This window comes from Cynoglossus semilaevis, chromosome 9, assembly GCF_000523025.1.
Source record: "Cynoglossus semilaevis isolate Cse_v1.0 chromosome 9, Cse_v1.0, whole genome shotgun sequence".
Classification (NCBI taxonomy): domain Eukaryota; kingdom Metazoa; phylum Chordata; class Actinopteri; order Pleuronectiformes; family Cynoglossidae; genus Cynoglossus; species Cynoglossus semilaevis.
The window spans coordinates 14,413,249-14,428,237 of record NC_024315.1 but is presented as its reverse complement, the minus strand read 5'-3'; the positions used below and the strand labels follow the sequence as shown (position 1 = coordinate 14,428,237).

Genomic DNA, 14,989 nt, shown 5'->3' with positions numbered 1-14,989 from the left:
TCCTTTTAGGTTGTATTCTAAATTTGGTGCAGGAGGAAGTAGAACTCTAAAAAGTCAGAAGGAATTTGGGAAGATTATGTAACTTAAAAAAAAAAGAATCTTCTTCTGGGGCTGTGCAGTGAGAGGCAGTTTTTTCCTGACAAAGCAAAAGGGTCAAACCAGCAGGTTTGAGACTCCATGTTCTTCGAGTCATGACTCATTTAGACAGATGCAGCCTACGGCTCAAGCAGCCTAGGGGGGTGGATGGGACTGGACCACGGAGGCTGCAGACCAACAGAAGTCAAAGAGAGTTAAACGGGAAGTTCTGGGAAACTGTGTTACGACAGAAATTGTTGAATGTTGGACTGATGCTGTCTCCACTCTATTGTGGGTGATGATGTTACAGGAGCGTGATTTGGTTGAGAGAATTTTCAGGCTGCATCTGAGGTGTTCATCAGTGAACATCATTTACAGTCACAGCCAAACAACATCAACAACATCTGAGCCGTTGCTTAGTAAAGCGTTAAACACAGCGTTTTCAGACGATTTCACCATTTTGTGGCAGTGAGACCAGCAGCCTGTGGTCAGACAGTGCCCTCGGACGACTGTGGTACAGAGATGGACCATTCTCGAGAAATAATGAATCGTGGGATCCACAGGAAATGCATTTGAGGCCCGGCAAAGCAGGAAAAAGAAAAATGTGACCGGCAGTGTCCAGGCTGCGAGCCACAGTTTTACCACGGCAGATTTAAAGAAATCAGATTTCAGTCCTCGGACCAGACAAAGCAGCAGGTTGTGTCAAAGACTTTCCCCTGGATTCTACAAAGAAGGAACTCTCTAATGTACATGTGTTAAAACCAAGACCCGTGGGCCAAATCAAATCATTTTGTGCTGACCCGCAGGATCTTAAAAAGTGTTTCAATACCTTATAATAAAGTTCATGCTGCTGAGTTTGTTAACCTGATATATTAAACTGTTTTGTAATTACACAGAGCAATTTATAAAATGTTCAATAAATATTAATTAAGTGGAGAAACATTTATCAATATGTTATCAAGTACAGCAGCTACACTTATAACCGGCTCTTCAAGGGGAACTGTATTTCTGATGTGCCCTCCTCCCTGGTGAAATTGTCTTTGACACCCTGCTCTGATGGCAACAACACTGGAGAAGAGTTTAGACTTAAATGAAAAAGATTTGTTAGCTTTGCATTAGCTAAGCAATTGTGTACATGTGAATAACATACAAAGTGGGGCAGTGGTGGCTCAGTGGTTAAGGAAGCGGACTTGGGTCCAGAAGGCCCTCAGGTCCTCAAACACTGCTCCCCCTGTTGCCCCCTGATTACTTGGCGATGAGTTAAAACCATCACATTTGGTTGTGTGCAGTGGTGTGCTGTGTCGCAATGACAAGTAGTTCACTTTCTAAAAAAATGTTGTCGGTTCTCACCCAGTGCTGTTGAAGTAGTTCTGCCCCTGGCTGCAGCTCCGGGACACAGTAGAGGGATTGAACCAGAAGGACGGCCGACAGTTCCCCTCTCCTCGTCTTTCATATCCATAGTCACTGTTGGACAACAAAGCCACCAAATCAATAGCATCGTGTGAACAGGGGCGTATTATCATCATACCCCGGTCCCACATGTCCCAGTCTTATCTGTCTCATTACAACAGGGGGGCCTGGGGCCCGTCTGGCTCACAGACACATGGTTATTATGTATTGATTAAGGCCAGTGTTGAGAGATGCAGCGCAGCAGTGTGGAGCAGTGTTTATGAAAACACAGCCTGCAGGGAGAGCTCCCGCTCCTCTCTCGTGCGTCCACGCTGGTACGACTAACTCCCACCGCCGCGCTGCTGTCTCCAATCAGAACATGATTTACATCCACAGCAGCGAGCTAAGCAAGTGCCGGCCGTGATAATGGCTGTGACATTGATTTATCAATTAATTAGCAGCCTAGAACAAACACAGCTAACAGGCCCGTGGCTGAACAGTCCAGTTGGATCCTGAGATCACAGAGGTGTGACCTATCCATTAAGGGGCTGTCAAAAACGATCGGTCACAGCGGGGCATGATGGGAAAGAGGTGAAGGGTCAGTACACTTTCTGCACAGGTGGAAAATTTAGTCTGATAATAAGGAATTGTTCTGCATTTGTTAAGTAGGAACAAAAAAAAAACATATCAATGGTTTGGTCTCACACTGCAGCAATTAAAAAGAGAAAGGTAAACCGACCAATCACAGACCAACTTCATTCTGTTTGTGTTAAACATAAACTACTGTAGATGAGAATTCACACTTAAAAACCTTTTACTCCTGGGTCTAGTTCTCTTTCCTTTTACTCTTATAGTCTGCTGAAGTGAGGATAATATTTGAAGCTAATTTGCAGGAGAGCAGGTCAGTGTTCTCTGTCGGTGTTCCACTGTTATTTCAGCACCAATGATGGGTTTAATATGTATTAGTGTTCTCACAGACTGGTGGTTAAGGACAAAATAAACAGATGGGGCCAAGGTCAAACTTTTGGTCAACCATTTTGAATCCAGAAGGCCGCTCTTCTGTCTCTTCTCTGACCTTTTATATCGTTCTAAAGAAGTTCTTATTTGATGAGACTTTGATACTCTGCTGAGGTTCACATGAAAAGGAAACACTTCCTGTGATTGAGATAATTTGTTTGAAACTCTTGAATGGGACCCATCAAATAAAATGAAATAAAAATCACATTTTTGTTTCACATTATTATTCGATGCATATTTTGGAATCCAGTTGTGGGCTGGATTGGACAGTCCGGTGGGCTGTCTCACGGTCTCTACAGTCTTTAAGTTAAACTCACCGTTTTAACCTGGAAGTGGAAATGAATTGTGTGATTTCCTGATTGGACTTATTTATTGTCTGCAGAAGAAAAACCCATGTTAACACTTGGGTTTTTATTTTCAGTTTAACCTCATGTTTGGTCCCATTAGGGAAAAGCCTTGTTCTCACTTAAGGCTCATTAGTTGGACTTTATAAAACTGGCAGAGCATGTAAATGATAAAGTAGGAACTCCGAGTGCTGAGGCTCACAGTCTTTTAAAGTCACCCTCAGCTTCTTCACTTCATTACTACAGAGTTTTTAACCTTCTGTGGTATTAAAAACCAGAACATAAAATCTGCTCCCGGATGTTTGAGACCAGCAGCTGCAGGAACACCTCCCTGACATAAAGACCAAACGACACAGGACTGATGTGAGGCAGTAAATTATTGGACTCTGCTGCAGTGGAATCAGTTCCGTGCAGTGACCCATCACTGTCAGGTGACGTTGAAAAGAAAACTGTGCTGAAATTTCATTTGGAATTGTTCCTGTTCTACTAAATCAGTGCTACTCTTGTCACTCTGCGGTGCACGTCATTGTCTAAACTCTGTTGCTGTTATTGGCTCAGAGCAACCAGCTTCTGTACTGTGAGCCGTGCTCTGATTGGACCAAGTCCAACACCAGGTAATTAAGGTATTAATTCACAACAAGCAGCTTCAATCGGCGGCACTTCAACATAGGTGGCAGCAGTGAGGCTCCTCTACAGACAACGGAGAGAATAATCTTTATAATCCCCCCCCCCCACAGACCATGAACAAAGAGCTGCAGAACAAAGAAACAGAATTCTTCTCACCATTCAAAGTCATGAGCGCGGCAAATACAGGACTCAGCCGACAGGATTCTGGAGTAGTCTTTTCCCAGCATGCAGTGGTTCCCAGGCCGGCGCTTCATGTAAATCTGTTTTTGACCCATCACGCACGGCTCCCCCTGTGGTCAGATCACACACAGTGAAAATCTTTTTTACCACAATGTGGTAAAACACACAGTGAAAGTCAAGCTGAGGCTGCAGACTGTGGTTCAGTTTATTGTAGGAATTTATAGCGGACACAAAAAGAAAGCGTTTCTGCCTCGGCACCTGCTGTTGTTTCCTTACGAAAGATGCAATGGTGAGTCAAAACGTTCTAAGACGGTCATAAAAACATATTATAACATACTACACACAAAACCCGCCGTGTGTCAGTGTGGTGTCTCACCTGGTTGTGCAGGTGCCAGGTTTGATAGTCCTCCTCCAAACACCTTCGACTGAAGAGCGATTTGTAGTCGATCTTGATGAGCTGCCACTCAGAGCGGTGGCTGAAGTGACCGAAGAAGCTGCGGAAGAAAACCACGAACAAGTTTATTCAGAGTCATATGAGAGAAAATGAACAAACGACACACATTAAGTTTGTTAGCAGAGAATAACGACAGTGAAGCCTAGTTGTGAGCACAAGGCATGGGAAAAATGAAATAATCCCATGGTCAAAAACAGAAGAAAAAGAAATTTCAATTTGCATTCTAAAATGTGTAAAAAAAGTATTTTAAGGTAACTGATGGATCATAGATTATTTAATTTTAATAAACATTTTATATTCTTCCAGTCTGATGTGAGCTCCTCTCAGACGTAACATTAGATGGATTGACCTCCCAAAAAATAAATAAAAATATAAATAAATATTACCAGAGGATTAAAGTGATGTTCACAGTCAGAGAAAAAAAACACAAACAGTAATAGTGCTAAGACTGTGAATGTATATAATAGTACTAATCAGTTATTTGACTTTTTGTTTTCTCTCCAGGGAATTCCTTCTAGACTCACGTCATGATCTGGTTCTCAGCTCCAGCCTCCACCAGAACTCCATCCACGAACAAAGGCACAGAAGAGAAGCTGTGTTGGGTCCACTGTCGTCCCTCATCAAAGGTTACCCTGTGTACAGTGTCACAATGCATTCCTGTCACAGAGCCTGCAGCAGCAGCAACATCAGAGGAGCAGACGTTTCGTGTTCCAGACCCGTCACTGGGGAGGTTTTAGGTCGATATCCGATATGACCGCCTGCTCTTCAGGCAGACGAGTCTCAGAGTCTCGGCACAATTAACTACTGTAGCTATGGGTAAATATCAAAGGGTGCAGTGCTGAAAAAACAATGTGGTGATCAAAACTGATTTCAGGGAACATGGAGATAAGACTGGAGTTTAGTGACACATGAAAGAAGGCAACATGACAGGGTCAGGGTCCAGGCTGTGATTCTCGGTGGGGTGAAAAAAGGAACGAGAAGAACAGAATAGAGGTTTACCCTTAATAGGTTGTAAATCACAGCAGAGGAAAAAAAAAACATCTTTCATCAGCGAAGACTAGACTTCACTGATTCTGACAGCGTATCAGAGCTGGTGCTGGTAATGATGTGAGAACAAAAAGATCCTGAGTGTGAGACGAATCAAAATCACACACATGGAAATAAAAAGACAATAATAAGTCTTCAGTCTCCTTCACAACACAGCAGCGACCCAGGAAAAAAAAAACACCAACTGCTTATACTGTACTGCAGTTAGGCTATCAAAGGATTGTATGAAATGAAATGTTTCATCTGATTCATTATATTATCTCTGGATTAATCACAATGAATCATGATTCATTTTGATTATCCAACATTCCTACATGCTGGAGCAGAAAGACTAATCACAGCAGCTAGATGTCAGTGTTTCTCACTTGTCTCTAAGCCGTGACTAATCCAAATGATGGAATTATTAATAAGGAAAAATGTGTCACAGTGAAACCATATCTTCATAGGGTTGGTTTATCTCAGTCATTACTGTTCATTTTGACGGTGTCTTCTAGAACATGTGGAGCGTTTCTTTCTAAACCTCAGTCCAGTCGTTGTTCTCAACAATATTACTCAGTCTACAGTCCTGAACAATCGTAGACTTACTGACTGTCCGGGCCTCAGTCAGGCTGCTCGGACACAAGCCGGGCCGCTGACCTGAGGTTGAACCTTTTACAACCACATGCTAGGAGATGCTGATGAGATTTTAAGCTCCTGGTGATTCAGTGAAACTAAAACTTCCATCCATGTGTGTAATAGAGCGAGGACGAGGCGTGGGCTGTGGAAATATTGATTTACTCCACACATCGTTTTGCCTGTGAGTCAAAACGCATACGTCCCTCATCCGATTAAACAGATTAATAAAATGTGATTCAATCGTAAACATCCACAGACCTAACATTAACCTATCAAAAGGAGTGACTAGCTAAACAGGTGATCAGGAGGCAAATGTGTTTCATCACTGAAGTACAGCGGTTAAAGGGGAGAACAGCTGGCCTTCACCCATCCCTCCTCCCCCTTCCTCAACGCCACTGAGAAAGAAATCAAGCTGGAGACACTTCACTGTCTCTGAAACTAATTTTCAAATAGATTTAAAAAAAAAGAAAACTGGAGAAGAGATCTGGTATCACATGGATTAAGCTTCACCGAGAACAGAGATTCTGTGACTACATGTTGATAAAAACTGTATTTTTCTTCTTTACTACTTACTACTACAGTCCTTGTAAAATATAATTTATCTACAAAACACTTACCACAGGTTCTTGGTTGGGACTGACGGCTGTTTCACGGCCACGAGAGCGCCACCTTTGTCCAGAAACCACACATTGTGTTCCTCTTCAAAAATCTGAAAATACACATATACAGTAAATAATTCACATTTTTGCCATCTTAGTGAGTAAACGGTTGGAAATACGTTTCATTACAGGTAAATTTAACAAATCAAAAATGTTTGTTTGAACGTTCATTAAAAGAAGGGTGGATAGAATTGTTTTGTAAATGCTGATGATCAATCACGTAGAGCAGAAATTCCTTATTCACTATACCGACTGTATTTTATTATTACTGTCACATGTTAAACATATTTCACACCTGTGTACGATTTAAATAGCTTAGTATCTTAAACTTTAAAAACTTTTTCTCTAGTGTAATCAAAATGTGGGTTCACTCTGTGACCACATTGTCTAAATCAGTGATTCCCAACCAAAATTATCCAATGTCACTTAACTGGTCCCAAACTATTATTTATTTATTGCAAATATGTTTCTTTGTTTGTCAATGCGTGTCAGGCAGAGCAATTAAATCCTCTTCCACTAGGTGGCAACACATGGTTTTTAAAACTAAGAAAAGATAATCAGAGCTGTTGAAGAAGATCTTTGTGTCTTTCTTCAATTCTTGCCACTATATGAGCGCTGTCTTCAACTAAACAGGAGTAGATTTGTAGTAAATTTAAACTAGAATATTATTATATTTCATTACATATACTTTTTGTGAGATTCTTGTTTGGTGGTGTGCTGTGGGGTTTTTCCTGATGATACATATATATGTGCCGTGGCTGAAAAAAGGTTGGGAAACACTGGTCTAAATCCAACATAATATGTAGTCCATATTTTACAGACTAGGACTTTTTCTAAGAAGTCATGACCACAGTACGGGCTGCTGCAGTCATTACAAAGGTGTCAGTGGACAGTCGGTCTGTGAGTGATTGTGGGGCTGACGCTCACCTGTCTCCAGCTGTTGCCGGCATCAGACGTCACAAACATGCCCACATTGTTGTAAGAGAGTTCAGATCCAATATTTCCTGCAACAACATCAACAGCAACATGTCATACAGACGGAACCAAAAGTGTCATTGCACATTTCAAGTTTTTGAAGCACATCCTGTCAATCACACCACGCCTGTGAATCACTTATTCACGTGGCCAAATTCCCAGATCCATCGATTCTGCGTTCGCTCAACACACACACAGAAGAGGAGGAAAAAAAAAGATATGGCTCCATTTCAGTCGACAAGTGTGAAATATTCATGCAGCATTATGTGGCTATAAAGACAATGTAATAGAGTTTGCAGATAGATAGATTCCTGTCTTTGTGGTTTTACTACATTAAGCGTTTAATTTATAAGAACTGTTATAAAATCATTTGGATCACGAGTCGTGTAAAAAGAACTCCATCGCTGCTCATCACAATGCAATTAATGGAATTAAGTCATAATTATACAGAAATATGGTACTAGTCACCATGTTAGTAAACAGACTAATCATATCTACTATCTATTAAGTCTTACCAGAAATAATACACTTACAGCACTTACAGAGTATCATCTCACTTCATGTAGAGTGGTAATGAATGGGCCCCAGTGTATTACCCTGGAGAACACCAGCGTCAGTGACAAATGTCGGTGATAGACGATAGATTGAGGCAGAGAGGAGTGCACTTTTAGAGGAGTACTGAGTGGAGTGGCTGTGGGCAACTTCTCCTCTGCACAGCACACATTAGCTCCATTAGCCCATCTGCCTTTTTTCAGTTCTGTAATATTAATTACCTCCATCCTTTCACTCACCCCTGGCTCTACCCCCTTATAAGGCAATTGGACTCCTGCGATTCACTCCACCATGACAATCACTCCATAAACTTCATCTTGTTCAGATTTCAGCCCCATCCTCTCCCGAAGCCCTTTAACAACCACCAGCCCAGTCCTGAAGCACTGCCCCCCCCCCTCAGCCTCTCCACCTTCCTACCAGTCTACCATGAGTCTATGGTCTTTTAGCTGCTCTGCCCCTCAGCTCACAGGAACAAAATCAAACAACATTGTGTTTTTTGTTTTTTTTTTTACTTTCCCACATAAGTGACAGTTTTTGTTGTCTCTTTCTTTTAATTACCTCCTGTAACAGCAGCGGTTTCATCAAAAAATGTCCCCCCAGGGATCGAAACATATTTCTGAATCAGATTCTACAAAGTTCCTTTTGTTGCTAATTAAGAGCTGAAACCAGACCTGTCACTGGACCGGAGTGTGCAGCGTCCAGGTCCAGGAAAAAGAGGAAAACTACAGTGGTTGCTGGAGTGGTTTGTTGTAAACCACAGCTTATTGACTGTTCTCAGTGAAGTGCTGTAAGTGCTGGGGTTTGTCTGGCAGCCAGACAGATTCCTCTGTAATAAATTATTAAAGCCATGATGAATATGCAACTGGTTGAAAACAATATTTTCAGGCTGTTTACGGAGGGAAGGGGGATTTAAAAATAGGCCCGAGTCGATTTCTGCACCAGCTGACATGTGAACGCTGCCAAAAATGCGCAAGCCTAGCCAAGGAGAAAAACACTCCGACAGCACACTCGCCAAAACACACACACGCAGACACACGCAGTGGAAGATGTGTGAGCACGGCAGCAGTGATGTTCGGCATGTTTATTCATCGTTCCCACACCAAACAAACAGATCTAGAGAATACAAACTTTTTGAAGGATAAACACACACACACACACACACAAATGCATGACCACAGCTGCAACTTTCTGACTCTGAACTCTTAAACCATCCTAAAACAACATGAACAGAACAAATCCAGTGATTCTCTCTCTCTCATTTTCACCTTTGGCCCCTTGTGTAAAAACTGTTCAAGGTCCTAAACGTGGGCCTGGGCTCCACAAGACATTTTGTTGAACTTATGAATAGTTTGTACATATTTACTAAAGATATGGGACTCAACATTTTATTTGTAGAGTTTTATTAACAGAAAAAAATAACATGAATGTTCCTGAAGCCAGAAGAAAATACTGAAAAGGAGTTTGGCTTCCTGGGTTGAACGGTTTCTTTGTTTTTATTCCAACTTATTGTGGCAAAAACAATGGTTTAAATGTCCAAGTTACAAACCCTTGTGTTCACAGTGGCTCTGCAGCATATGGGTGTCTGTCCTTACTACTGGCAGATATGTTTGAATTTGGCATCTAAATATCACAGACTAAACTTTTTGTCAGTTTATTTTGTGTGAAGGTACCGAGATCTGTCCAGTGTGCTCAAAACCAACCTGACAAACTGAGACTAGATACAGGTATGTTAGTACCTGGTTTGTTGCGTTTGCTCTCACCTGTGGCAACAATGATCCCCGGTGCTGAGTTCTTGGTGGAAATGGTTCCAGAAAGGTACGGATTCTCTGAGGTTTGGAGCTGAAGGTGGAGTGAACAGAAGGGCTGGAAAAGACAGGTTTCAGAATAAAAGAGAAAAGAAATGTTATCTCCACAAGACTCATTGGACAAATCTCATTTGTAAAATTAATAAATATAACATTGAAAAGTAAATTAATTTGAGGGGCACGCCCCCCACTGCTTTAGGGGGAGGCATTATGTGACAAACAGCGACTGAAAAACACTAAACGTCAGTTTAATAATTTCTTTGGTTGAAACTGATTTATTTATTTCCACAAAATATTTACACTCAACCCCTTTGAATTTGCCCCTTTTTTCCCACTATATTCAGAGCGTTAATATTACTATATTATTATTATATATTATTTACTTCACATTATTCCTCATCCTCCTCAGAGAGGTAATTAGAATTCACTGTAAATAAAAACAAACATCAGTCCCCTTCTCGGCATATGTGGACTGATTTAATTAGCCAAAAACAATGAGAAACAGCCGTTTTGAAAGTGTCAAAACAAAATTGTTTAATGAAGACAAAAGTTTCCTGATGAAAAATTCATTACTCTCCCAGGGAGAGCCCACTGTGTCTCCATACGTTTTTCTAATTGCACTTAATCTGTCAAAGAGCAACGGAATCCGCATTAAAGTATCTTTTTTCGTCTCCAGGGGAAACACACACACGCGCGCACACACACACACACATATTCACGTTGATAATTCCATGCGGTCATGAAGCAGAGAAAAGAGAAAAGAGTGTCTGCTTTCATCTCTGCGGTGTCAGTGGTGTAAGGACATCCAGGCCGCTGGGATTTACCGGTGTATGCAGAGAGGATGAGCAGCACTAATTAAAATGTCACATAAATGTGCACAGACAGTCAACCTGTGAGCCAAGGAGGAAACAGACCCTGAAAATGTCACCATCAACAGCAGGAAGTGTCTGCTGATGTCTTGAAGACAGCGTGAGTTAAGTGAAGGTACAGTGAGGCTGAAATGACACTGAAGTCAAGTGTTGGGACTTTACATGATGATGTTTTTTTTCTTCAGATGAATACATGAAATAAAGAGGCTGTGAAGGCGTCGACAGTGGAGGAGTGGAGAATCATGTTGCCTTACAGCAAGAAAGTTCAAAGCACTGCCTCCAGCTGTTTAAGGATGTCTGTTGTTCTCCCTGACCATCCATCCATCCAGCCACCCATACATCCACCCATCCATCTATCCATCCACTCATCCATCCGTTCAACCATCCATCCATCCACTCATCCATCCATCCACCCATTCATCCATTCATCAAAACACCCATCCATCTATCATCCACTCATCCATCCACCCATCATCCACCCATCCATCTGTTCTTTCTTATAACCAACCACCCATCATCCATCCGTTCCATCCATCCTTCTGACAATCCATCCACCCATCAACCAATGCACTTATCATCCATCTACTCCTCCACCCATCACAGGTTTTGCAGCAGTTCTTGTTCGAGTCCAACACCTGGGAGGAGCCCTCAAGCTGAAACCCAATCCCCTGTTCACTTCTTCAGTCCGGTGCTGTGCTGTGTGTGTGTGTGTGTCTGTGTGTGTGTGTGTGCAGTAGTAGTAGTAGTAGTGGTTGAGGTGTTGACTAAGCCAGTGGAGTGGAGTGGACAATGCTGTGGGCATGTGGAGCAGCACTTATGAATAATGTGATTTTCAGGAACATCAGAAGATATTGTGCAGAGAAGCGTTGTCACCGCAGGAGCCCCACGGCTGTGTCTGCAGCGGCACTCTTCATTTTCTGCAGTAATAAAGGGTTCATTTAGAAGACACCTCTCCCAGAAAGGTTCCATTATCAGCACATTTCACCGCCGTTACAGTCAGACTCAACTATTCCTCTGATGCCCTGTTCCTAAACTGCCAAATACTTCAAATGTCTGTTTCCAGCAGCAGCAGCAGCAGCAACAACAACAACAACAATTTCCCAGGTTTTAATTTCACGCTGTAACAGACTGCTGACGAACACAGATGAATGTGTGATATGTACAGAGTTTTTAACCTGCGGTCAGTTCCGACTCTCACCAGGATGCAGTGGATGTCATTCCCATCCAGGTCAGTGGAGGGAGCCTGCAGCAGCCTCCAGTCCCGGCCCTTGTTGTACGTGATGTATGTCTTGACTTGGTTGTCCTGCCTCTTGTTAGCGATCAGCATGCCTTTGATTCCCGCCACCTGGTGGGCACAACAACAATCACATCCAATGTTAGTGTTTTAATTTTCCTTAATGCACACCAGCAGCCAAATGAATATATTCCCAAGTCTCCTGTTAGTGTTAACGTTTTAATTTAGAAAATTAAAAACAATAAAAAACACACTCTCTGCTCTCGTCAGAAAAGAACATCCTCTGTATGGAAACGGCAGTTTTTACAACTGCAGTTGAATGTTAACATTGTGCTGTGTTAAAAACCATCGGCAGAGTTGACGATCACTGACTGCAGTCTGTATTATCTGTGTTCGCTCGTGTGTCTCAGTCACAAGGCCGTGAAAGACTTGTTTAGGGCTGGAAAGTGAAACCTCATTCGCTCTTTGTTGATGAACTGTCAAGCGCGCAGAGAGGCTTCAGCTCCAGTGCTTCAGAGTCACCTTGAATAACATTGTGTCATGTGGTGCAGCGCGGCGGCGTGCATCTGTCGACATAAATGTTTAACTTTCCACAAACACCAGCTACTCGCAGGTTAACAACTCAACACAGGTGTGAGGGAATCCAGTCCCACTTTGATGGGACAGCTGACTCTGATGTGATGGTGTACGCAGGCCACCTGATAAATAATGAAATTAACAATTTAAGTTCATAATTTCTGAAGAAAGAAGATGTATTTAGATTGATGGATACAACTGAGTTCCATATATATATATATATATATATATATAATGTCAGATATATTAGGAATATACAGAATATTCAATATACTGTATATGTTGCTGTACACAAACAAATTCATCCTTTCCCCAGGTACCTATGGGAGGCTGCAGCCCTGCTAGTCATGGGATCAAACTAGCAACCCTCCTATCACATGTCAAGGCTGACCTAAGATAAAATCCTGTTCTTACTTAAAGTGCCAGCACCTGCAGAATACTTCACAAGTGAAGCATGGATATAAAGAAAGCTCCGGCAGCAGAGTCCACGTGGGACCGACGTGTGACTTTGGGCTCGAGTCAAACAGAAAACTCCAAACAGTTCCTACCCTGTGAGCCTCTCCCAGGAATTAGACCAGAGCCAGTTCCAATAGATGCAGTGAGATGGACACTCACAGATACCGGTTGGCATAGAGAGAGTCTGCAATTGGACTTGTGTCCCTTCCGGAAGGTTCTTGTCTGTGTAAGTGGCACTAATAGGCAGAACATTTGACACTGTCATCTGAACAGGGAGGCCAGGATGGATGCAGCTAACGAGGGTCTGCTCGGCCGTGTCCACCCCGGCTTGTCAATCACTGCAGTAATTATTTATCAACTCCGCCTCCTCAGAATCCACACATACAAATGATTCTTCCTAAAGATGAAGTTAATGCTGCAGATGTTGGGTTTGGGGTTCCACAACTGAAATTGGAGCAGATCGTGTGACTTTGATTGACAGCCCCACCCTTTGCAAAATGCAACTGTTTTTCCTACAGCGCCCTCTTTTGTAGACTGCTATATACGACTGCAAGGGAGGCCCAGAACCCCATTTTGGGAACCACTGTTGACTGATCAACTTTGAGACTTGTTCTTTAAGAAGCAGCTGTTTATCACTGATGACAGTCTGATCTAATTTTTTTCTTATACCTTCACCTGCAGCAGTGAAAATTATTAAAATTCTAAAAAGTTCAGATTAAGATTTAATATTTACTTATCATACTATGACATACTGGGGATTAAGAGCTACAATTTCTTTTTATTTATTTATTTTGGTTTAATTTTCTTTATTTGAACTGACTTCATATTGGAACCTGGCCTTCAAATTCAGATTACACATCATGTACGAATATTTAAATGCAGCTTAAACTACAATAAATACAATATATATATATATATATATTTATTTTTTACGTGCCATTATTTTGAGACGTGTAAAAAAAGTGAATATTGACCCGACCGATTCAAGTGTTCTCAGAAATCAACGTTTATTCTTTGAGAACAGAGCGATTCCCACCTCTGGGTGGAGAGAGCTGACAGGAAGTGGGAGAACAAAGGCATATTTCTGATTCCACTTGGCTCTGAGTGATGCAGCGTCTTGTCTGTGTAACGTCGGCCCTGTGATGTGCAGTTTGTCAGGGTCTGCGAGCAGCAAAGGAGATGAGCTCCATCTCTGCTGCTGTAATGGGTCGGATATTATCAAAGACAGCCGTGAATCATCTAACGTGTGTTCGGCTCCGGATCATGAAGCAGACGTGAGTGTATGTCAAACGCAATTAAAAGAGCTCCTTGTCTTACACTTCCCGTTCAGACGTCTTGCGTATGAGCTGCGCGCACACACACACACAGCACGTTCCGTGCAGAGGAGCTAATGACAGCGTTAATTACCGCAGCACTGCCACAAGCTCTGGCCAATATCTCACGTCTTCCCCTCTCGCGGTCACACCTGCCGGTGCAGGAGTGACAGAACTGGTCTCCGCAGGGACCGGAGGAAAAGTGAAGAATTTTCTTCTTCTCGCCATGAATGCTAATGCACACACATACAACTGCAATATGGTCAGCTAACAAGGTCGTTACACGTCCAGGGCTGTTGGCAGGGAGGCCTATTAAGTTTGCTGGACGTGTGTGTGAGTGTGCCCCACTGTCAGGGAGCATACACCACTGCAGCCTGTAAACAAACCTGTCTGTGTGAGACAGTAACTGTGAGACACCCCTGCAGCAGCTCTGTAACGTAAACAATAAAACCTTTTGTACAGCAGACAGTTAGAGTCAAGACTCTCACCTGCTTTCATCAATATTAACGCTTCACATAAATCAAACAACACCAGTGCGGCAAAAACCATCCACAGAATTATCTCTGAACTCTGCAGTGTTTCCCCGGTCTGCAGATCGGTTCGTGTCCCAAATGGTTCCAGAACCAGAGCTTTACAGGCGCAGGTTCATTTATGGTAGGTTTACTTTATCATCAATTAAATTTCTCCACAGAGACCAGCTTTAAAATCATCCCTCACTGTTTTTGTACTGAGTATTGAGTGATAGTACGGTAGTCCTAGCTACTGAAAATTACATCACGCTCCAAAGGCTGGTGAAAACTTT

The 14,989-nt window shown here is 42.4% G+C and overlaps 1 protein-coding gene across 2 annotated transcripts in view; it reads right to left on the bottom strand.

The window, feature by feature from the left end:
• sorcs3a (sortilin related VPS10 domain containing receptor 3a) overlaps window positions 1-14,989 on the bottom strand; it is a 223,646-nt gene that overhangs the window by 56,003 nt on the left and 152,654 nt on the right. For both annotated transcript variants that reach the window (XM_025058263.1, XM_025058264.1), the window contains 8 exons: window positions 11,807-11,953; window positions 9,695-9,797; window positions 7,335-7,411; window positions 6,366-6,457; window positions 4,611-4,718; window positions 4,009-4,126; window positions 3,609-3,742; window positions 1,426-1,539 (listed from right to left, as the gene is read on the bottom strand). In XM_025058263.1, coding sequence (XP_024914031.1) covers window positions 1,426-1,539; window positions 3,609-3,742; window positions 4,009-4,126; window positions 4,611-4,718; window positions 6,366-6,457; window positions 7,335-7,411; window positions 9,695-9,797; window positions 11,807-11,953 — 893 coding nt within the window. The remainder of the gene's footprint in view (window positions 1-1,425; window positions 1,540-3,608; window positions 3,743-4,008; window positions 4,127-4,610; window positions 4,719-6,365; window positions 6,458-7,334; window positions 7,412-9,694; window positions 9,798-11,806; window positions 11,954-14,989) is intronic.